Source organism: Strix aluco, chromosome Z (assembly GCF_031877795.1).
Source record: "Strix aluco isolate bStrAlu1 chromosome Z, bStrAlu1.hap1, whole genome shotgun sequence".
Lineage (NCBI taxonomy): Eukaryota > Metazoa > Chordata > Aves > Strigiformes > Strigidae > Strix > Strix aluco.
In genome coordinates, this window is record NC_133971.1 from 36,182,028 (window position 1) to 36,206,263 (window position 24,236).

The window sequence follows — 24,236 nt, forward strand, 5'->3', positions numbered from 1 at the left end:
CAGTTGTCTGTTTCATGATGGATTTTAACCTAACAGTCCCTCTTTTCTCTCTTTCCTGGCCTAGGTAAAGGTTTTCCTGATTATATTCTTATGAAAAGATTTCAAGAGTCATAAGAAATTGGGGAAATACTTTTGTATTCCTTTATGCTGTGAACATTAAGTGAGTTGATTCTCTTGCACTCTCCTAATGTATCTTTTTACCTTACTTTCATTTCCTTTGCTTCTGTCCTAATCTGTTAAATAAATTTCCCTCATTGTGAAGTTAGGGAACAGAATATTGGTGGAGCAGGGTGCTCAGTATGGTTAGCAAGGTAGGTGCATGTAATAGGTGAATCGGTAAGAGATGGTTTTGTTCCTTATTTGAGGAGTTGGATTTCCTAAGAAGATGAAGGAGCAGGGTCATGGGATTGCAAAAAATGGCTCTCTGACCTGAAAGTATCCAGAAGTCTTATCAGCACATCTATTCATTTTTGTTGTGTGCCCTGGTACAACAGTGGTTGATAGAAGATTAAATTCCAAAAATGATCTTCATTGTGATTGGTTTTACTTAGTATTTGGATTGGAGCTAAGTGCTGACACATGGAACACAGTGTAGACTCAATGTCTCAATTCATGCCTTAAGGTTAAACTGGTGCATATAAGTACCATTTAATCATTTTCACTAGCTCAGAATCTCACGTACCATGAAATTAATTTTTCAGTTGATCCCTCACATGAATGATAACATTATTTTTTTCCTCAAGATAATGGTTTACACCTTACATGTCTATTGTATTCGGATATACTATGAAATATATGACAATCTTTTTGCTGTTTGTTTTAGAGGTAAAATCTTTCAATCATTTTTTAAAAATTAGTGGCAATGTAAAAAATCCAAGCTAGTGCAAGAGGATATCTTCAGTCATTGACAGCTATTCTAAGCTTTCAATCATCCACCAGAGGCTGATTGAAAAGTATAGATCATTATGACCTCACAGTGTTTTTAATGAGGAAATCATTACATCATAATGGAAACCAATACATTGCTCAAGTTTGTGTTGAGCGAGGCCAAATGGCTGTCTCCTGGGAACCAGGGACTCTTAAGAAAAATGAGAGTCTTAGCAGGTAATGAGCTGAGCATGAACTCCCATTGCAGTTGTGAAAAACACTGGTGCAGTCCTTGAATGTATAAAGTAGAGGCTATACAATAGGAGCAGAGAGAATATGTTTTCTTTCACTTGGCATGATTTGACTGCTCCTAGAATGCTCTATGTAGCTCTAATACCCAGAATCCAGGAAAGAGACTGGTGGAAGTAAGAAGCATTTGATGAAGACTTATGAGAAGGATTTTCAAATATACCATTCCAGAGAACAATTTGAGGTTTTCAGAGAGGAAGGTAACTCAAGTTTAAATACCGAAGAAAAAGAAATTTGCTTTTAGAGTCTTCAGTCTAGCAAAGGAGGATTGAAAAAAAGATTCAAGGACACAGAGCTGAAACAAGATAGAATCATCCCAGGTATGAGGTCTGTAACTTTTGTCACTGTAATTGACCATTGTCAACTGGAGTCAGAGAACTGCAGTGATATTGGACAATTAATCTGAAAAGAATTAGGAAGGAATAACTGCTTGTGGTTAGCACTGGGCAGTCTTTCTGAAGTGAATAAAAAAAAGTCTGTTCTGTAGGAAGCATGAAAAAAATAGAGACAGGAAGAAAGATAAGTTTAATGATGTGAGCTGAATTAATGAAAAGTACAAACAGGAAGTTATCTTCTCAACTGCAGTAACACTGTTCATTTATCTGAAGAACTGATGGAATAAATGCATGTACTTCGTAGAGCACAGCAGAGCAACAGTATTTTTGTGATGAAACCCAAAATGCATTTAATAGTGCTGTTGAGAGATGTAAACATGGATGATAAATCAAAGAAAAGTCAAACCAATGTTTTATAAGGGTGTAACTGAAGCCAAGGAGGGGTGTCAGAATGATGTTCAAGCATCGGGTTATAAAGAGGAGAAATTCTGAGGCAGAGGAAGAAGCCATCACCACTCAAGACATACAAATATAGAGTCATGGCACAGGGAAAATGGATAATGAAACAAAGGGAGTAACCTAAAGGAAGTGAATGTTCCACAGTGTGCAATAGGAACATAAGAGAATGAGTCTTTATCAGAAGAACTGCAAAGAGAAGGAAAAATAACTTTTGTGGGGTTTAGGATTACATTGGTCTGATACAGCTCTTTAGACTTGCTGATTGCAGATAGGATGCATAGCTTGGTAAGGAAAATTCAGAAAAGAAAAAGATAAATAACCATCTTTTAATATTTGTTTCATATTCTTTTGTCTACCAGTAAGGTTGAGTGTAAGGAAACAGGTTCTTTTCGTGAGGTAGTAGTGAAATATCTGAAGGAGAAAGCTTTTCATTTTAATTGGGTGCATAGGGACAGATTAATATTTTTGAGTCAAAATCTTGATAAAGGACTTAAGTTGAGATATTTTGTTAACAGACTGGCTTCCAAAGAATAAAAATACTTATTTTTTAAAGTATTGTTTGCAATAGAAACTTTGGCAGAAAAAAAGAAAACTAAATTTACTATGAGAAACAAATGAGGGAAAGGCATTCTGATAGTAATTTCAATTAAAAATCTACAGGTGCTGCACTTCTTTGGAAACATAAGTTTTCAAGCTCTGTTACTAAAACTGAAGTTAAGATAATGTGCTGGGTTTGTGTGTGTGGCGGAAGTTTTTGGTAGCAGGGGAAAGGGCTACAGCAGTGGCCCCTGTGAGAAGCTTCTGGAAGCTCCCCTGCCTCCAAGTTGGACTGCTTCTGACCAAGGCTGAGCCAGTTAGCGACAGTGGTTGCGCCTCTGCTATAATGTGTTTAAGAAGGGGAACCTGGAAAGAGGAAGGTGGAGTTGTGAGGAGGAGTTGCGAGAAGGACACCTACGCAAATACTGAGGTCAGTGGAAGAAAGGAGGAGGAGGAACGGAGGGAGGTGCACTGGAGCAGAGACCCCCTGCATCCCGTGGTGAGAGGGCAGGGCTGCCCCCACTGCCAGACATGGAGGTCACCAGTTGAGCGGGTGCTGGCCTGCAGCCTGTGGGGGGCTCCACACCAGAGCAGGTGGCTGCGCTTGAAATACGCCGGGACTCTGTGGGAAGAAGGCAGCCCTGCTGTTGTAGTTCAGCACTGGGAGGACTGCAACACACAGTGAGGACCCATGCTGGAGCAGCACAGGAAACGTTGCAGCCTGTGAGAAGAACTCACGTTGGAGAAACCTCCTTGTGGAGGACTGTCTGCTGTGAGAGGGACACCACGCTGGAGCAGGGGAAGAGTGTGAGGAGTCCTCCCCCTGAGGAGGAAGGAGTGGCAGGACTGACTGCACCCCCTATTCCCTGCCCCCTGTGCTACTGGTGGGGAGAAGGTAGAGAAATTGGGAGCAAAGCTGAGCCTGGGAAGAAGGGAGGGGTGAGGGAAGGTGTTTTTAAGATGTGTTAATGCTTCTCACTGTCCTACTCTGTCTGTTAAGTGTTGTGGTTACTGTCTGAATTTAAGTGATCTTTTCCTTCCCCTAAGGAGTCTGTCTTTTGACCATTACCATAATGGATGAGTCATTACACCCCCACCCCCCACACACCCATCCCCCACCCACCCACCACCCACCCACGCCCCCCATCTCGATTCCTAAGACTTTGCTCTGTTTTTCTCCTTTCCATTCTTGAGGGTGAAGGGGGGAACGAGTGGCTGCATGGTGTTCAGTTGCCGTCTGAGCTCAAACCATGACAGATAATCAAAGGAAATCTAAGCAGTAGGAGAAAAATTTCTGTTGTTTCCTTAAGAAAGCCTATATTGACGCCTGAAACTACAGGTAGCATATGATGATTTACAGTCTCAAGAGCACTACTTGGAGTAGTTTCCCTGAAGAAGAGAAAAGTCTGATGTTCTGTTTTTAATGAACGTAATTTTGATAAGAAGGAATTACATAGAGCTTAGAGTGCATTTTATTGCAGCCCATTGTCATAAATATTGTGTACACTTCAGAAGGTACTTGCATCTTATAGTAAATTCTTCAAAAGATTATGAATATTGCATTGTCCTGTGTTTTTATGTTTCTGTCAAGGATTGTAAAATTAGTCTCATTTCCATTTTTCAGCTGCTGCTTTGTGATATTTGTTCTTACTTTTCATAAAAAGGAGTTAAAAACTTCGTTATATGTACAAATACATATTTTCTCACTTACATATACTCACTGTGTATCTCTAGACTTGTCTTTACACTGGCAGCTTTTCTAGTAGACATCCTGTGTAGGGTATTCAGTTTATATATGTCAGATCCTCAAGGGCCATGGCTTTTGCCAGATGAAGCACTTTTGATTTTGAGGCTGATGAAACACAGTGCTATTATTGATCTGTGCATGACACAGCCTGTCTCTCTGCTGGCAGAGTGTAGCAACATTTATCCAGGAATTTGTGAAATGTCACTCGGATCATGTTCATAAGGTAAACTGTGCAAAAACCAGGATCCAAGCTGAGAATCTATGAGGAATTGGACGTGACTCTTGCTCCTTCTTTCTATCTTCTAGGTCAGCCAAGTGGTATGAGTTAAAACAATGTCTGTGTTTTGTATTACGTGTTGAAGAAAGTATGATTATCACTAGGAACGCCTTGTACAACGTAGTCACACTGTTGTTTTACTCAGTTTTTTAAGTCACTTGGGAGAACAATATTTTAGGTCAGTGAAAGTGATCTAAACATTGCAAGTCTGTAATTTCTGTTTGTAACAAAATGATGGCTTCTGTATAGCTACAATCAGGAAGCTCTGCCTATATTTTCTAAAGAATTTTAACTTGTCTTGCTTCACTTTGCCTTTAGAGATGTGTGGCAATACATGTTTGTCACTAAGATCTCCGTAAGCAATAGTGATCAGAAAGGGTGCCTGACCGTTTCTACACATAAAACTGCCAAAATACTGTTATTTACATGTTTTATATCTTTATAAATTATGATTGAAAAAAGCTGTGCATTTTTGTTAGTATCAAAAGCATGTCATGTAAAAAATAATGACAACTGAGGTAAATAATAAAAGAGCAAGCTTCCATATACTATTTATGTATCTGTGAAGAGTCAAATGTGACTTTTCCAGATGTTTTTATAAGTAGTGTTTCAGCAGTAGACTTGCTGTTATCTGTAAATGGGTGTTGCACCTTCTTATTAAAAAAAATTGTTTTAATGTGTAAAAAAGACACAAAAAACTGCAGTTCTTAATTTTAATTTTCTGTTTCTAAACCGGTTGTAAACAATTTGAAAGTTAGTCATGAAGGAAAAATACAATTTTTGTGATATTTGCCAACATTTTTCCATTTTAAACATTAAAATCTTTAGAATAGAGTCTCTAGATCATTTGATTTAAAAATCAGTTACTAGTTATAGCATAAAGAAACAGGTTTTGTTGAAGTTAAAGATTTGAGTTTGGCTATCTTGGGTTTTTTTTTCCCCAAGTGTAATAAGGATTTTCTTTTATTTCTCTAAGATAATTTCTGTAGTTTGAATTCCACGAGATCAAACCAAGACTTAAATGAAGTATCACATGTGAATGACCACTTAAATGTACTTAGTCTCTACTTTTTAAAATGTTTTTCCCATATTGGTACATAAAAATATAGTAAGCCAAGAGGGGAAAAGTTGTTGGCTGTGAAAATTTAATTGCATACATGATGCATATATTTTTACATGTTATCCCTCCATTTACAAGATTGACATATGTGAGATGCAAACTCATGAGTTATGGAAAAAGCCAAAATTGTGCTTAGTTGGTTGGCCTTTGGGGTGTTTTTTTGGCTTGTGAATATGTGTGTTTATTTTGCAAATGTCCACAGGTTGGTGTATGCGTCTCAGGAACATGAAGATGGTATTTCATAGCATGAAGGCCACCTGTTTGTCAAATCTACCGCTCTTCATAGTAGAACCATTGCCACATTGCCAGCTTCTTAGGCATTATTTCTTACAGAGCATTTCACAGAGGACATTTATTTTGCTACTTAGCAGCGTTCAGGCACTCTGTGAAATACTGTATCTTGTTTTGGGCACCACACATAAAATACAAATATTGGAAGAAAGGAGCAAGAATTCTAAGAAGTTTTGAACATGTTAACTATGAGAAAAGATTGAAGGAGTCTAATTAATGACATCTATAAATTACACATCAATGGTAAAGGAGTGCAATAGCCACCTTCTGATGTGTAAAATATTGTTTAAAAGGGCTAGCGGTCAGTTTGTGCTTTCATATCCTTTAAGGAGAATAGATTTAATTTTTCAAGAAAGATGATTTATCTGTAAGGCAAATTTTCTCTCTTAGGGCACGGAAGAACTGAAAAAGGCTGCCAGAAGAATATTCTCTGTAGTTAAACCAAAATTTTCTGGAATAATCTACTTATAACGTGCTAAATTTAATGTATTCTTGACATCGTTACCAGTCTTTCTATTGTAGCAATTAATTTTTTTGTCCTCATTCTCAAATGGAAGCACTCTTTTTTTTAGGTAAGTAGCACAGGAAAAATACCTTAGTACTGAAAAGTTTGAACAATGGATCTAGCAGCTAGTTCTTGCAAACTTTTACTCCTTGGACACGAAGTTCTTGTTTTCCTCCATCCAGCTTATTTTTGGTTTCTAGTAAGGTGTATCAGTGATCAGAAACCAGAACCATAACATCTCCCACATCTTGTCCTTGGGAGAAGAATGTCAGAAAGAAACATACTTGGTCCTAGAGTTCTTTTGAACTCTCCCAGATTTCAGAAGAGGAATCTTCTCCTTCACCAGCTCATCACTGTTAGGTATTCTGCAAAGCACCAGTTTCCTGTGTTTGACCCTACTTCTTACCCATCCCACACTGAGATTTCTTTGTCAAGTTTATTCCACAAAGGGAATTGGCATTTTTGTTAAAGCTTGCATCTTACTCCAACTTTCTCATTCCCACGATCCTTTGTTTGAGTTTGTATGTTCAAAGTTAATGCTGGTGCTCTGTTGTCCTGGCTACTGTCTTTCACTACAGAAAGAAACTTCAGAAAACACATCTATAGCCACGAGTACAAATCAGAATAGTATAGCCATCTCATCACTTTAACAAGAAAAATGCATGAGCCTTCAGACTGCATTCGATATGTTTTTGGTCTTTCTAGGCATAAAGGAATAGGAGTCAAGAACTAAGGCATCTTCAACAGAAGAAAAGCAAAGTGTTGCAACTATTTCTGAGACAAAAAAATGGTATCAGGGAACTGCACCTGAGATTCCTTTTTTAACATGGTTAACTACAACATTCCCTCATTGGGATTGTCTTCATTTTTCTCTGCCTTAGGCCACAGCTGTTGCACGCAATGAGTACAGGCTCACAGGATTCTTTGACATCCCTACAGAAGTCAGGCACTATTACTCTCCTTGTAGTCCTAAGGGAAGAGTTTTTGTGGTTTTGAAGCAATGCTTGTTTGCCTGAAGTGCCTGGACCTCATGGACTCAGTTACTTCTAGAGGAGGTAGAAGAATGTTTATACTTCCTTACCAATGCTTTGCACCATCTCATTTGCTCACCTGAAGTTTCATTGGCAATTAATGAGGTAATAAGAGACTGTTCCCATAGCTTGTGTTATGTTCAGGCTTATTTTGCATCGCTCTAGGCTACCTTTGATACCTAATGTGGCAAGAACTTCAGTTGCTTTCTCGGCAATGGAGACTGCGTGACTAGCCAAAGCATTTCCTCCTAAGATTCACAGGCACTGGAAAAGGATTTATTCTTTGGTGGCTGAACTGGTCTGTCTGTGTAGTTTTCTGTTCATTCATAGATTCAAAGGTAGACCTGTGGTCTTTAGGGTGTTATGTACACCAAAGAGAAATGTGTGATTTTGTCTATACTCTTAACTCAGTGAAGCAAGCAGAAGAGAATGAGGGAGGTACTAAGAGACAGCAGCTGTAGATCTGGTTCAAGATGGGACATTGAATTGCAGGGGTTAGGCACAACTACAATGTTGTCCTCAAACTATTCATGTACATGAAAATAATTAACTGCCCAAAAGAGTCATAATATTGATGATAATCATGATAAAGGGAAAATATATTTGATTTTATACATTAGGCTGAGAATACAGCTTCTTCTTGTGATGGTCTCTTCAGCTATTAAATAAGTAATGTAAGGAGTAATTTACCCTAAACTGTTCATTTATGCCTGTAATTTTAGCAAAGGTTCCAATGATAACATAAATTACAAATAAAAGATAAGACTGTGGGGGTTAATTGACAGAAATCCAGGCATGAATTACCACTCTAATTTATATGCAGTATATTGTAGTGGTAATTTTCAAATGCAATTCATGATTTTGAAAAATATCCCTGTCTTTGCATCCTCCCCACAATGTCTGCCATCAGCTGCCTCAGAAGTGGCTAGCAATATGCCTTTCTTTTCTTACATAGAAACATACGTAATACATTAATATTTGTATAGTATCACCTTTATATGACTAGAAAAATTCCAGGTTTTTTACCTTTTGGTTTTCCAACTCTTTATTGTGTATTTGTGTTTTTGACCTGCTCTATGAGAACATTGAATTTTCCCAGTTATTGTATTTGTTAATACACTTTACATTTAAAATGTTTTGCTTTTACACAGCTGTCTACATAAAAAAAAAATAATCAAGAAAGCTTCTGAGGACATTTTTTTCAGCTTTGTGGATATCTGAAGCAGTTACAAATGAGATGTTTAATAATTGTATAAAATTAAATATAGAGCTGTCTTTATAAATGTTTTGTTCCTTGAATATTGCAACTGACTTCTGAGAACAGCTCTGATGTACATATTTTTTAGTAATTTTTACCTGAAAATATTTATATCACTTCTTCAAACCTTTGTGTCTTTCAGACATGTTTTCTGTAAGTTGAAAAGTTGAGATTTAAGCAGATGAAAATAATATATAAAGAGGAGGCCAGAGTATGGGAGATGGAACAGCTTTCCCTACAAGCACAGAATCCCTGCCCACGTACATTTGAGATGCAGAAGTATTTCAATAGAAAATGGTTCACTCTCTAAAACAGATGGAAATGAGGAGAGGTTAAATTAATATTTCACCATTCTTTCAGCTGTTTTGTTTCTTTCTTGCTAATACATTATTTTAAAAATAATTTGAATTTTTAAAGATAGAAAGCTTGTATTCTTTGGAAATAAGAGGGTAAATCAAAAGGAAGTTTAGAAACAGTCTTTAAAATAGCATTTTCATTTTGGTTTCTCTCTATTTTATGTGAGCTATACGGAAAACAGATGGAAGCATTATTAATTTTTTCCCCCAATGAGTTTTAGTGCAGCATATTTGTATGTGTTATCTGAAACATATGAATACTTAGTATTGCTGCTGTTAAATTCGTAATGAGTTGTAGGGATTGTGAAATTCCCTGACTGGCTCTCATGCAAGTAGTTCATTTGCAGTGCTTAGATGTGTTAAGATTAAGCAGGGGGAATATGGCAAGCACTATCCCTGACCCTAGATGAAAAATTCAAATTTCTAGCTTTATGAGTTTGCCCCAACTCTCGTATTTGGTGAGAATCAGATAAATACTGAGTAACCCTGCAGAAAATCTTGCAGTAAAACCTGGTCCTAACCATAAAAGATTGCATGGATTCCATGTCTTATATTGAAAATCCGTTAGGAAGTACAAAGGCGTGGAAATACTGAGGCAAATTTTATGTATCAGATGGAAGTCTTTGTATATAGCAATACTTGATGTGCACAGGCATGGTAGGTGTTGGAATACACAAGCTAACTTGAATTTGTTTAAATAGTAATGGTAGGTACATGGAAACTTTTGGACTTCAGCCACATTTTCACAACTGGCTTTCTGTAACATTCAGATATTTTCAAGTGGGACAAAGTGTTGTGAAATATCTCTGGTTATATTTTACTTTTTTTATTTAATTGTAGTAAAACTTACATAATGTATCATGTTGTGTTTGTTTAGATATTAATACTTCAGATAAGTTTAAGTATGTAAGATATAGTATAATATACTGTAATCTTAAATAATTTTTAAGAAATATTAAGTTCTGTAATTTTTATCTGGAAATGTTAAGGTCCTGTACATCTGTATATTCTGGCAGTTTGCATCTCCGCATTGGAAAATCAATCCCTACAAAAATTAAAGCACACAGTTGTGATCATGTAATTGATCATAATGAAACTACTTCTATAAACAATGTTACATACATAGTTAATAGTCCTTATATTCCTTTGAAATTTGCAAGGACAGATGGAATGCTGCATCTGCGTTACTACAAAAACAGGATAATGTTCTTAATATGTACAGAAATTAGGCATGGGAAACAGAAATATTTATTCTGTATGAGTAAATGAAAGTGATAGAAAATGCAAGCTAAAATGGAATTGCTGCAGGTCAAACCCCTTATCTTTGAACTGGTGTTATCGTTACACAGATGACATATTTCAGAAGCATTTTCATCATATTAAAAAAAATGTTACTTATAGTAAGTTTTTTTTCTTATTTTCCATAATTTATTTGAAAAATCATTGGTTGCACAATGTGCAGTTCCGTACTCAGGCTTGTCTGTTGTTTATAACCGCAGATGATTTCTTGGAGAATTTGGCCCAGAATATGTTACTCCAGTTCATTTATACATTAATTTTTGTCTGTTTCTTTAGAATAGATATATGTGTTCTTGTCTTGATCTATGTGGCATTGTCATTCTTTAAAAAAAGTAAAAGACAAATCAAAACAAAATTTAAAATGGACCTATCTGCTCTGATTTTATTGATTTTATTTTTGTATTGTTTCATAAGATGCTGTAGCCAGATCAGATGTTGTAATACTAGGCTCTTATAAGTTGTAGAATAAATTTAGCTATAAATTAGCTATAAAATATCTGAATTAAAATTACAAGTAAAACATTTGTTTATGAAGTGGTATACAGTAAATAGCCCTTTATAAACAGTGATTACTCTGATTAGTACTAGCACATGATTAAGAAGACATTCAAAGACTTTGATAAGAGTGTTTGTTAGTGATAGTGATTACAATTGTATTCCCAATAATAGCTGAATTTATAATTTGTATGTGTGAAGGGGCCATTCTGTAGATAACAGTGTAAACATTGCTTTTATAAAGCTGATGAACTGTAACTGTGTTACAGTGACATTATCAATAGGACAACTATGTTTTTTCTTTAGTAAAATACTTGAGATGAGAAATATATCTTTTAACTGCATGCTGATATCTGTATTTCTCTGTTGGGAACTAATTTAAACACTTCATGAGAGATTGACATTTTCAGTGCCTTAAACATCCTTAAAAGCTGCTTTGTTCATTGCAAACCATATTTAGTATGACCTCCTAATAATGTAGCACACCTCAAGTGTCATGCCTGTCTTTACTGTGCACATTGGAGCTCTGTTCATCTATACTAGACAACTTCAAGGAAAGATTTTTTTTTTTCCTTGATAGGCAATTAGCAGTAATTAGGAAGATTCACTTCAGTAAGATGTCAACATGAGATTGTTTAAAAAAGTTGAATGTCAGTGGCTTTAAAAGAGGTTTTTTTTCCCTGACATATAGGTATGGCATGTGAAACATGAAATGTTAATTTAACTTTTCTGCTTATTATTCATGTACAATATTATTTTGTCATTCAGATACTACACTGACAGAGTGCAAAGGGTGTTAAAATAGTGCTGCTAGAATAAAAAGAGGATTAATCTACCATTGGCCAATTAGCCAAAGGGTACTTAATGGTCTCTAAAGGCTACTGAAGTCTTAACTAGCTAAAGCACTGGCAAAAAGTCCTCTATATTACCTTCATTTACTTGACATTTTGTGAAACAGTCAGCTGCTGATAACTGCATTTGGCTGTAAAAAAAATAAACTCAGTGGTACAGTAAATTTTCCTAAAATTTCAGAAGAATAAATGACAAATAACTTCTACATTTTATAACTTTTTATTGGGTTTGGGCGTCTTTGTTTCTATTTAGGGATAAGATATTAAGTCACCAAAGACTTCTGTTTCGTATTTTGTCTTCATGGCTAGAATACTAAGTAATCAACCACTTACAGCACTTGCATGAAAAAAACTTTCACTGAGGATTTGGAGTTATTTGCCTTTTCTCTATATGATCACATTAAGTATGCAGCACAGTTGGCTTTTTATTCTGGTGTATATATTTTCATATTTTCTGATGGCTACATACCATCTTTATTAATTTTTCTGTGACCCATCAGGCAGAGCAGGTTTTGATTCAAGAGAACAAAACAGGGTCAAGATTAGTGGGATTGACTCTAAATTTTGCCTGGGATATTGTAAATAGGTTTATCATTACATTATAATAACATTAGCTAGAGTATGTAAAATCATAAATACGTAACTTTGTGCCTGCAAATATGTTTTGAAAAGTTCTTTCATGGTTTGTGTGTGCAACAAGTACTGCTTATCTTGTATATTTTTCATGATCAAGCTAAAGCTGCGAGAAAATGGCATTCTATTTAAAACATTCAGCCAAGCCGTGTTAGATTTTAAAATAGAACTTGATGTACAGGAGCTATATATTTTAGCAAATGTATTTTATTGCCTACTGTAGCAAAGTTTCTTAGAGAAAAGGAGGAATATGTTGACTTCAGGTTTCTTACAGATATCTCTATGCGTATTGTAATGTTTTCATCTGCCAGGATTTTAGGATGGGAAGCTTCATAGCAAATATGATTTTTACACATCTGAGGATATTAGTTATAGCTGGATTACAAAATGAGTAATAAGGTTATGTCATTGCTTAAAACGGGTTTCAAAAATACCTGGTTTACATCCTATTTTATAATTTTGCCTGGAAATACATTCTGTATAATATACCCTGCAATATAAATATATGGGATCATGTACAGCAGTGGCAGTGCAGTATCAGCCACCAGAAGTGTCATTTTCGTGCATGACAGCTGCAATAGGAGGGTGACAGCTGTAGACTGAGCTAGAAGCTCCTCACAGGGTAGTTGTGACGCCAAGGAGCAATAGACCATTCCAGGAGCTTCCTACGTTAATCCATTGGACCTTCCATGTAGCTGTCTTTCTGAGCAGAGGGCTTACAGTAAAAAGCCTTGCTGAGTCACTGGAAGTTTTACATTGACCACATAGAAGCTTGAGGTTTCATCACTTATCCCTTAGTGTACAGCAGAACAGAGAGTCATGGGTACACCAAGCAAGGAGATTAAGATAGATATTAAAATATTGAATCTATAAACATCTGTTAAGCCAAAACACTCGAGGAGATGCAACAGACAAAGGCGGCTACATCGTGGAGGAACAGCAGTAGCCTGCCTTTACTGACATCTAGTCTAGCTGGCGGTTAAGATTCTGCCTTTCATCCTGGTGACCTCTTTCCCTGGAGTAAATCCTTTTTTACTCCATCACTCAGGATTTGCGTGCATGGTAGCACATACACAACAACCCCTCTGTGTCTGAAAAAGAAAAAAGAACAAAAGATTTGACGTAAAATTTAGCAAGTGATGAGGGACAGCAGGGTAATGAACTTGCTTCTTAAGTAAACACAAGGTATGTATATCTTTTAGGCATAAATATCTTGCTGGAGCAGGGGGACTGTTTTTCATATCCTACATAGATTTATATAGAATTTTCACATAAATTTTCAATATATTGCAAATAGAAGAATAATGCAGTAGAATTACCAAGCCTGTATCACCTTTTACATTGTTTCCAGAGCTGTTAAGAGACAACCTTCCTGATACCTCTGATTGCAATTGCATGTCTGTCTTTGCTTTTGCAAGTTGGGGTGTGTTTGTCTTGTACATCGTCTACTACTTTCACTTCACCCTCATAGTTCTGATGCTGTTTCTGAATTTATGTACATTAATATTTTAAATATTTTTTTCTACCTCCTCACTTAAGTAAATTTGCTAACCAACACAGCACTGTCCTCTTTGGCACCTGTCCCATGAAAGCCCTTTCTGTTTCAATATATTTGTTGTGCCCAGTGCAATCATGGCATTTTAGACCTATCCATTTTGGTGGCAGCAGTAGCCCAAGAAACTTCTGAGAGTCACAAGCTATCTTGGCAGATATGGCAGCATTTCTAATTTTAATCCGAGATATTGATCTAGCTATGAATTTTTTTTTCTTTTCTTTTTATGAATAATTTATTATAGAGACACTGCATGTAGAAATATGTTGGCTATACTGGACAAATTAACCTAATCATTATATCTTTCTGTACTATATCTTTCTGTACTACTACTATTTTTGCTTATTAAAGTAGCCTTCGTTTTGTATTTTACTTCAGACTGTATTAATTGTAAGAATAACGTATCAGATTAAGGAATAGCCAGTTAGAAAATACATTAACACTATTTATCTCTTGTTCAATAATGACAGTAGATGCAGAAGAGAATGGAAAGATTAAGCCCTTTACTAAGAAGAGCACTTATCTCAGATACATATGAAAACCGCCCACTGGCTTTAATAAATGCACTTAAGTGTGAAATACTGTTAAGAGTTTTAATTTTAAATACAGGATGCATTTTCTTGTATCCATGATATTTTTTTTAAGCTAATGCAAAATCTACAAGCATTCTTATGCCATTCATAATGGGAATAAACATGACCATAAGTAGTTTTTCTTTAATTTGCATATGTATGTGATCTTCAGATGATCTGTATAGAAGTGTATGTGTATATAAACACATGTCTATAAAAAGTTTTTTCTAATAAACAGTATAGAATATAATTTTTAGTTAAATAATAAAATGCTTGGAAATAAAATGCTATCTTTAACTTTCACCTGTGGTTTTTTGTGTACTAGAATATAATCAGGTACACATCTAGTCATTTCAAGTTGTAGTGTCTTCTCCAGTTTCTTATCAGGATTCTTCACAAAGGAATTTTTTTTGTTCTTTGAGAGATTTCAATACCATTTTCTATAACTCTTCCTTACATTAAACTACCATATTAGAGTCTTCTTTGGAGTAATAAGTACTGTAGTTACCCTCTTAAGGAGCAGAGAGTTGTTAGGCCATTGGTGGCTTTTGGTTGACTATAGATTCATGAAAGTTAACCACTAGCATGAAGATTGTTTCAGTTCCTCTTTTTGCAGAACAACATTCAGTATTATCTAAATTAAAACAAATATTTTATTTAAAAGATTACCTCTATAAGGAGTGCTGTGAAATACATTGTTACAAAGGTTGAATAAGTCTTGTCAGTTGTCAGTCAAGTGCAACAAGACAGAGTTTGTTTGCATGTTATTTATTTGAACTAAATCCCTAACAAGCCTCATCTGCTAATTGGACTTAGCATTTATGTTGCTAAATGAGAAGCATTTTGGCTGCAGTGTAGGGTGGTAAGACCTACCCAGTGGAATAAACAACTAACATCTGTTATCCTGTCCTGCTCCAGCTTGGCTTTTACCACTTAAGTACCTCAGCCCTAGAGTCAAGGTTATGGAATATGTGGTTCTCTGGCTATGGTGCATATATGTGAAAGGGAAGAAATAACACAACATGAGTAAAGACCAGCCAACCAGAAGATATTTAGTGCAGCTGGTCCATTTTGCTTTAACCTCTACAAGCCCTACAAATATCAAAACAAAAGCCAAGAGAAGGATGTATGCTTTACAGCAGTTGTCAACACAGCAATTCAAGTGAGCTTACAGTGGTCGCCATTAAAACAGATTCCACATTTAATCACCTTTAATACAGATTGATGTCTGAGAAGCCTTGGTATTTCTTCATGCTCAGTGTAGAAATAATTGCTGAATCCCAGATTGGCTCTAGGTGAACAGGTTTCAACAATAACTACTGTTACAGTTTTGTGCGATAATTTTTGCCTGTCTTGGTAAAAATAGCAAAGTGTACAGTCAAAATTGAATTAACTTGACTTTTAAAAAAATTGCCTGTTTTTAACGTGGTTGTCTTTTTCCTGCTGTGTTTGATCTTTGTGTGGACTAGAGAATTCAACCAATAGCTATGCAATATAAGTACAGATAATACATACTGTCATTCCTCTTGAATTCTGAACCAGAGAAGCATCTCATATGATCAACCAGAAATATTTTTAGGATGCAATTGTGATTGTTTCTTCTGCTTGTAAAACAGATGTTGACCTCCAACCTGGCCAAGTGGCAACAGGAGAAGGAAGATTTACAAGGAAAATTGAAGTTGAGAGAACATCTGTCTCAAACTGCTGGCAAGAGTGAAGCCACACCAGCTCCTTCAAAGAACATTGATTTAGAGATGAAACAGCTGCAGTGCAAACTAAAGGTGACAGAACAGATTATCTAGTGCTGAGGATAATTCATATGAACAGTATTTTGTAACTGGGTTGAGCAGATATACGTATACTCACATATGCATATCATTTGTATATCTTAGCCAATGATGAGCAACTTAGGTGTTAGATAACCTTTTATGTTAAGTAGAAATGTATTCATAAGCAGGAGAAATAGAAGTTACAATTAAAACAATTTTTGCAGATCAAATAGGCCAGACACGGAGGCTTGCTGGGTTTTCACACAATGATTAAATGCATCTTGTTGGAAAGTGCTGTGGAATTACTTCAGTGAGAATTGTGTTTATTACTTGCTTCCTTTAAGAAGAAAGTAAGCTATAGCTATCTGTGAAAGGGGAGCAAAGAATTTGAGCTGATGAGAAAGCTCATATAATGTAACAGTGTTATGTTATCTATGTGTCACTGCTTTTCTTGTCTTCAAAGAGACATAATTCTTTTAGTATTTGTATTTTTAGAGCTTAGCTGGTAGGAAAATACTAACTCGAGGATTACATTTTTCGGTCTCCAGTGATTCCATTACATGTGGATGATGTAGATGCTGTACTGTGTTGATCTGAGAACTTTCTCTGCAGGTGGCCTGGCTCAAACTTAATAATTCTTTCTCTCTTCTCACTGGAGGAAATATATATGCAACAGAATGTTTTAAAGTTGTTTTTTTCCGTCATTTCATGTTTAATATTTGAGGAGAGAGAAGAAGTCAAAATGGTACAGCTTCTTGCTGCTGGAAGAAACGGCACATTAGCAAGCCAGCTGCCAAAGTCTCACTAGAAGAAAAGGCCATATTACATGCGTGATATAGCTGGCTCTGGCTCTGAGTACTGGATAGCTGTGCTAACGCACAAGATGAGGGTAGTGCTTAGATCTCTTAGCTGTTGATGGTAATCGTGATGTTATAGATCTTGGCTGTAGCACACTGGATGTGTAACATTTAGTTAGTTCAGGGATTAGTAAAGGCAGGCCACATTGTTAAAGAGATGAGGGCAGCAGGGGTAGCCATGAAAAGGCCCATAATTTGATCTACTTTCATTATGAGAAAGAGATCTTGAAACCATGCACACTGACTTCTTGAATGTTGGTTTTATATTTGGGCTTGACTAATCTGCTTCTGTTGCTGGTGAGTGGTAATTTCTGTTATTTAGGGTTGTTCCTTCTAGATCAGTGTCCTCCTCATCCATAAATCTAGTAGTTAATTGCTCTATGAAAATAAGGAAAATAAAAAATGAGGATTTTTTTTGTAAAATACTCTTGAGTAACACTTATGCTAAAAGCCCACTTGCTTTGTCTGCTACATGCGAACTGCAAAATATATTGCTGAATAATCAAATATTTTTTTTGTTTCTGCAGCAAACATTTAGCAAGTATTTATAAATTGGATGTCAAAACTTAATAACATGACTTTTAATTCCTTCTTAAAGATGTGTTACATTTTTAATGTAAAAAATAAACCATGTATGCAAAACTACCTTTAAAATAAACATAGTCTGTGACCCCAAATCCAGATTAGTAGAGTAAATTCACTGGTTGCTGAATTGGATGAGAGTTTTGACTAAAAGGGCCTCAAAAGCTACGTAAATCAGGTTACTGAAATTCTTAGCCTTATTTTGAACTGAATTTTTGAAAAATTACTAAGTCCTGCAAGTCATTTTTAGCAGAAGAAATTGGGAGTTGTCAACTATTGTTCCAGGCTATCTAGCATACTTTAAAAGTAGATACAAAGTTATTTTCCTAAATGTCTGAATGTGGAAGCAGCAAAAGCTTTCCTTATAGCTCAAAATCTCAAAGTGTACCTGATTTCGTCAGTTATTTTTTTTTTTCTCAGAACTTTCTTTGCACTGTTTGTTTATGTTGTATGTAATGACTCCTTGTATCTTTGCCAGTAGGAAGAAATGTGTTAAGTGTGAGTGGTGAATTTGGAAGCAAAAAACCATAAACATATGTCTTTGCCTCTGAGCATGTGCAGAGGCCCACCCAAGTATTCAAGTTTGTATCTGGTGTGTAAACCATGTAACTGGGTGCTGAGCTTCATGCTGATGAAGCTCAAGCTCAACAAACAGGTCTCAGGCATATTCTGCTAACATACATCATTTTAACAATTTTCTGGTTACACCTCACATTATAATAATAGTAAATAGATGAGACAAGTTATTAAGAACAATATTTTACATCTAACTATGCACACAAGAATATATACTCCCCTTGAGGTGCACAGAATTATGTACAATACTCCCATTAATGTTAATAGGTGTTGCAAGTCTGCACTGTGCGGAGAAATTCTCCTGAAGTATCTTTGTTTACAGCTTGTCTGATTTGTTTGCTTATTGTTTATACATAATGAGTAAAAAAGCTTTAGTACAGTAGCTGAACCTGCATGCATATGTGCACGCATATATGTTGTGCGTATGTATCTTCTGGCAGCACCTTTTGGAGTTCTGAAATCTATATGTTTGAGCTGCCATTTTCAGCAATGGCATTCGGTGCATATGCTCAGATTGCCAAGATGGCTACTTACTTAAATTTCATATTTTTACTTCTATAGAGTGATTCCGTTGTTCTGTATTTAAATCTTGAGTAGATTATCTGTGTGTTGCATGGAGGAATTGAGGCTCTTTTTTTACTTCCTACTATAAACCATGAGGAAAGGCCAACAACTGTATAATTCTCCTTCACTGGAATTGCACATGCCTGAAAGTTAGGATCATACCTTTTTATTACTGAAATGTAGGATTTGTGTTAGTATGGGCAAATGTTCTTGTCTTGTGCTTTGAGTTTCAAGGGACGCAAGAAGAACTGCTCTTGTAGTTTGTCCTGTATTTTTAAGTGCACAAGATGAAAGGAATTATTGGAAATTGTTGCTCTATACATGTAGGCCCCTTGTGCTGTGGGACGATACCATTCAAGGATGTAAGATCAAATGAAGATCCCATTTATTTCTTTTCTGTTACCTTTTCAGCTGACCATGCTGTGCAAGTGAAAATGTGGTCCTGATAGGTGCACTGAGCTTGCAGGTGTCCTGGGGAACATTTATTAATCATACATTATTAGAGCAATGGAAAAGTACTGATTTTGATCATACTTTCTGAGGAATGTACTTTTGCTTAAGTCTAAGAAAGTAAGAGTGCTCCTTTTGTACAAATTAATTTCTAAGAACATTCATAAATTATGTGGAAGTTTACACAGCCCATTATTTCAAATAAATTTACTGTTAACTGCGATAATATTCATTCTGCTTTATTTATATTTTAACATTTTCCAATATAGAATTCGAATAATGAAATCACTAAGCAACTGAGCACCATTAAGGCACTGAAAAAGGAAGTCCAGGAAAAGGAACAACAGATTCGGGAACTACAAGCAAAGTATGTTCACTCTTCTATCCGTTGTGTTTGGTGCCACCCAGTGGCAGCTGTATAATTGTTAGAACATTAACCATTCTTCAATAGATTTTTAAGAGAATGTTTTATTCGTCTTTTTATTGCAGTCTTGCAGACTGGTAGAGGATTATTTTTTTTTAGAAACTGGAGCAGTACATGCTAAAATTGCATTTTGTTTAAACTGATGAGTGATTAGCTAGCTACAGTATCTGTATTGCAATAACAATACCTTAAATCAAAACTCAGACTCTCGAGTAGACCATTTTATCCTTGATGTAAGTCTAAATGAATTCCTCAGCACTGTTAAACACAGTCTTTCAAATACGGTAATTCTTTGCCTAGGGGCTAAGAGACATGTCAAGGTTCAGATGCTTAAACAAGATTAAATATCCAATCTTACATTCATAAAAAGTTCAAAAGGACAGTTGTATTTGTTTCTGTTTGAATTGATTAAGGGTTTACTACTCATTTTGAAATTCATATGTATTGTTCTGAAGTATGCAACCGAGATTTTTATTCTATCTGTTTTAACTGATATAATACTGTTCTTCAACTTTATTACTATATAAACATAAGCTATTAGTATCTGTGAATTTTTTGCCTGTCCCAGAGTTTAACTCCTCTAACCACTGTAATTTTTTATTTGTAGAAAGAATGCAGTTTACTTATCTGAAATTAGTTCATTTCAAAAATAGAGAACTCTTAAAATTGTTAAATTTCATACATTGTGTATTTTCTGTTTCAAAATGAAAATGAATTTTTCCACCGCAAGACTTAGATTTACTGGTTACCGTGCTTTCTTTATAAAATAGATACTGTTTTTTCATAAACTGTAAGATATAATCACCAAAATAACATTAGTAGTTTAACTGTGAAATAGATGGAAGAAATTTTAAGATGCAGTGTTTTCCTTTTTTTTTAATATAGTGTTGACATGGTAACAACAGTGGTTTATTACTGAACATATTATGATTTATTTTGCTTTCATTAAGAAAAATATAATCCAGAAGTCTGAACGTATTTGAGTACTGCTTATGTTTATATTTAAAATATTAATTTGTATCATAACGGTGGAGGCATTATATAAGACATAATTTTCTCATTAAAACAGATTATGTTGTAGTACATGAGGTTTTTTTGCGAAGTTTCTGAAAATTGCTGATGTTATTTATAGGTTTTGCAGTTTTTAAGAATTATTATCTGACATATTACAGGGATAAAAATTTTTCATGTATTTCCGTGTATTATCTCAGTTGGATGAAAGGAAACTTCACCCTTTTCCGAAAATAATTTTGTACAAAACAGTGTTTGAATGATACCTGCTTGAGGCAAAGAAGAAATTTAATTAATTAAATTTTGTGTGTTCAACAGGTTTTTTTGTCTTTTTTTGATAACAGCTTAAGAATTATGATTTCAGATCAGACAAGTTAGAGCATAAACCATGGCAAAACCAAATCACAATTAAAATGCATATTTAGAAATAGGTCTGTTTAAGACACTTAAAACTGGTTTTAATTGTTGAGAATAAGGTAAATAGCAAGAATTGCATCAGATTTTATTTTTTAAAATATACTAAAGCTACAGGAATGATAGTTTGTCTACTGCGTTTATACTTTTTGTTGTTTAGTTGCATATTAACAATATTTTCTAACAATTACATGCAGTGTGATTTCTTCCCTTCTAGGATTTCTCAGTTGGAGAGGGACCTTAATATGAAAAGACATTTGATAGAAGACTTAAGGTCTCGCCTAAAAGCAAATCAAGAAAATAAGAAAACCTCTAATGAAACATTAGAAAGCCTTGAGAGAAAGGTACTTCTTTCTTGATATTGATAGTTTTAGGAAAAGCAAAATCCGGTGGATTTACAGAAGTTATTTCAACATGCTGTACATACTAAATCAATATATTGCTTTAAGCAAACAACATACAGTTAATTTAAGTGTGATTCCCTCCAATGTAATTTGTATGAAATCAGTATATGGTGATAGCTTGGAAGGTTTCAGCATATTTTAATGTATGTTCATCAAAGGTCTAATTAAATATTAAAGTATTCAGAACACTGAGATGGAAGGATATGCTGTAAGTAGTGAAATTTAGTTTTATGCACTGTTCATAAAATACAGTAGTCCTGAAACAAGTGATTTTAGATGACACATGCACATGAAGTCGGTGCACCTCTCCTGGCTATAGTAGTTAAATGCTTTAATATGTTAATCTGTTTTCCACTGCAGTGGTAGGAATGATTCACAGTTCTTAGCTGAATGTAATTCTGTCTGCGTAGGTAGAACTTAATTTCTGTAGGAAATTACTTTCTTCTAGGACACTTTCACTGAAGCTAGAAGACTTTGTATGTTTTTGGCATCTTTCTGTATTATCCAACCAATGTATTCCACTTTCGCCTTTAATACCAAAAAAAGATTATGACATTTGGTTGTCTGTGAGGTTATGCAGCATATGATTCCAAAATAGAAATAATTTATCAATTTGCTTTTGTTTTCCTAGAATGTGGGTGCTTGCTGAATATCACAAGCACTATCTCGGATTGCAGTCATATAGCACTTTCAGCTCTAGAGAGCACTACTGTCTTACCCTCCATGCCAAAGATAAGGTGTTATTAAGAAATCTGCAGCCACAGAGTGAGAGCATAAGTAAGCAAGGGAGCTAAAGTATAAAATGAGAGAAATACCTGGGTTTAGTTTTAGACAGAAGATTCAGAATGGAACGATACACTTTAATGCTGTTCTCTGAGTATTTTAAGAGCCACATTTTTCAGATTCCAGAGAGTCAGATTCCATACATTAATTTGATTATTCCATGTGGAAAATCAACTTGATAAATTTTACATTATATTCAGCAGAAGATCAAAGAAATTCCCTTTTACTCAATATTGTCAGGAAAGCTTTGTGATTAATACTGTCAGGAGAGCTGAATGATTTTCTAGGAGCACTGTTCTATTTAATTTTAGCCAAAAACAGTGTTGTGTGGCAAAATTATAACAATGATAATGATAATAATTATCTAAGAGGCTTTACAGACTATTAACAGTTATAATTTTCTCAGCTGAGTTTTAATTAATGTTTTTACCTCTGACAGAAGAACCGAGTGGAAGTTGCGGTTTGCTCCCTTTTGCAAGCACTGTAACAGTAAATTATATATAAGCAAACAGGTCTGCAAATGAAGAGGTTTTCTTTACACTTAATACAAATCAAAACTTTATGTAACAAGATAGCATGCAAACTGATCTCTACTAAGTCTAGTAAATCAGCAGAGATTTATTAAAGAATGTAATTTGAGAAAAAGATACTTGAATCAAATAGTTTATATAATACAGGTATGTTTATACAATATAGGTAAGCTTTGTTTTGATTTGATTTTCATTTTTAAGTTTTATACCTTAATAATCAGTTGTTCTTGGCCTTTCATTATTTCAGGTAAAGGCACTGGCTGAAGACTGTTCAAACAAGAAAACTTCCATTGACTCACTGAAACAAAGACTCAATGTAGCTACAAAAGAGAAGTCTCAGTATGAGCAAATGTATCACAAGACTAAAGATGAGTTGGAGAAACAGGTATATTAGAGTTGTGATGGCTCCACTGTGGAACTTTTTCATACCTCACTTTCAAATGAACCGTTGCAAGATCATCAGCTTAGACTTTTTAAATATAGAAAGGGAAAAAAGAGTAGAATAATAGTAATGTGTATCTCTGATTTAAATCAGTCACATCACTGAAATTCAGATGCTGAAACAGACGTAATGACTGAAAATGAAATTACTTTTTCCCATAAAATTACATTTTATGTGTTGCAAGTAGAACATTCTGTGATGTTAACCATTGTGTGTGTTCATTCATTTGTTTGTGATCTACCATACCTGCCTATCAGCTTTTATCTTATCACTGCTGTTTCTCTGTGGATGTATTTCAGGATCTCAAGCTTACCAATCTAGAGAGCAAAATGATTGAGACTGAATGTGCCATGACTGAACTTGAGACTACTGCATCTCAACAACTACATGGCTTGGCTAAACAGAGCAAACAGGCTTTGGAAACTGTACAGAAGAAGCTGCTGCTCACCAATGACAAAGTAGAAGAGTTCATGACATTTGTGAAGGTTTGAGTTTTGATATTTATTTTTTTTTGAGTATTCTTGAGTGAAAGCAAAATGTAAAAGATTAAATGAGGCTAATCTTTGGTGCATTCCCTGTTGTAGAACAATCTTTGAAGTTCCTGCACTGGCCTGGTGTCAGCTCTGAGCTGGTCTAAACAGGGAGAAGGAGTCAATGGACCTAGAGCCTCTCTAGGACCTAGACTACTCTCTTAGACTTTTGAAGACTTCCATAATTTTTATTGGTAACATTTTATACATGGCTGCCAGTGTAGTTGTTCCCAAGATAAACTGCTTAGTTGTATAGTAAATTACTCTGCAGAAAAAAATTTCCCAACACATTTAAGAAAATAATTAATATCTGTTAATTAGTATGAATTACCTCATTTTCCACATATATCTGCTTTTTTTACAGAAATATTAAATAAGGAAGCTTCTATATTGCAAAATTGAAAGC

At 35.1% G+C, this 24,236-nt stretch overlaps 1 protein-coding gene across 1 annotated transcript in view; it reads left to right on the top strand.

Annotated features, from left to right (window-relative positions):
- Positions 1 to 24,236, top strand: part of CNTLN (centlein) — a 205,359-nt gene that overhangs the window by 154,080 nt on the left and 27,043 nt on the right. The window contains exons 18-22 of the mRNA XM_074812180.1: positions 16,111 to 16,275; positions 19,562 to 19,659; positions 21,359 to 21,485; positions 23,106 to 23,243; positions 23,600 to 23,785. Coding sequence (XP_074668281.1) covers positions 16,111 to 16,275; positions 19,562 to 19,659; positions 21,359 to 21,485; positions 23,106 to 23,243; positions 23,600 to 23,785 — 714 coding nt within the window. The remainder of the gene's footprint in view (positions 1 to 16,110; positions 16,276 to 19,561; positions 19,660 to 21,358; positions 21,486 to 23,105; positions 23,244 to 23,599; positions 23,786 to 24,236) is intronic.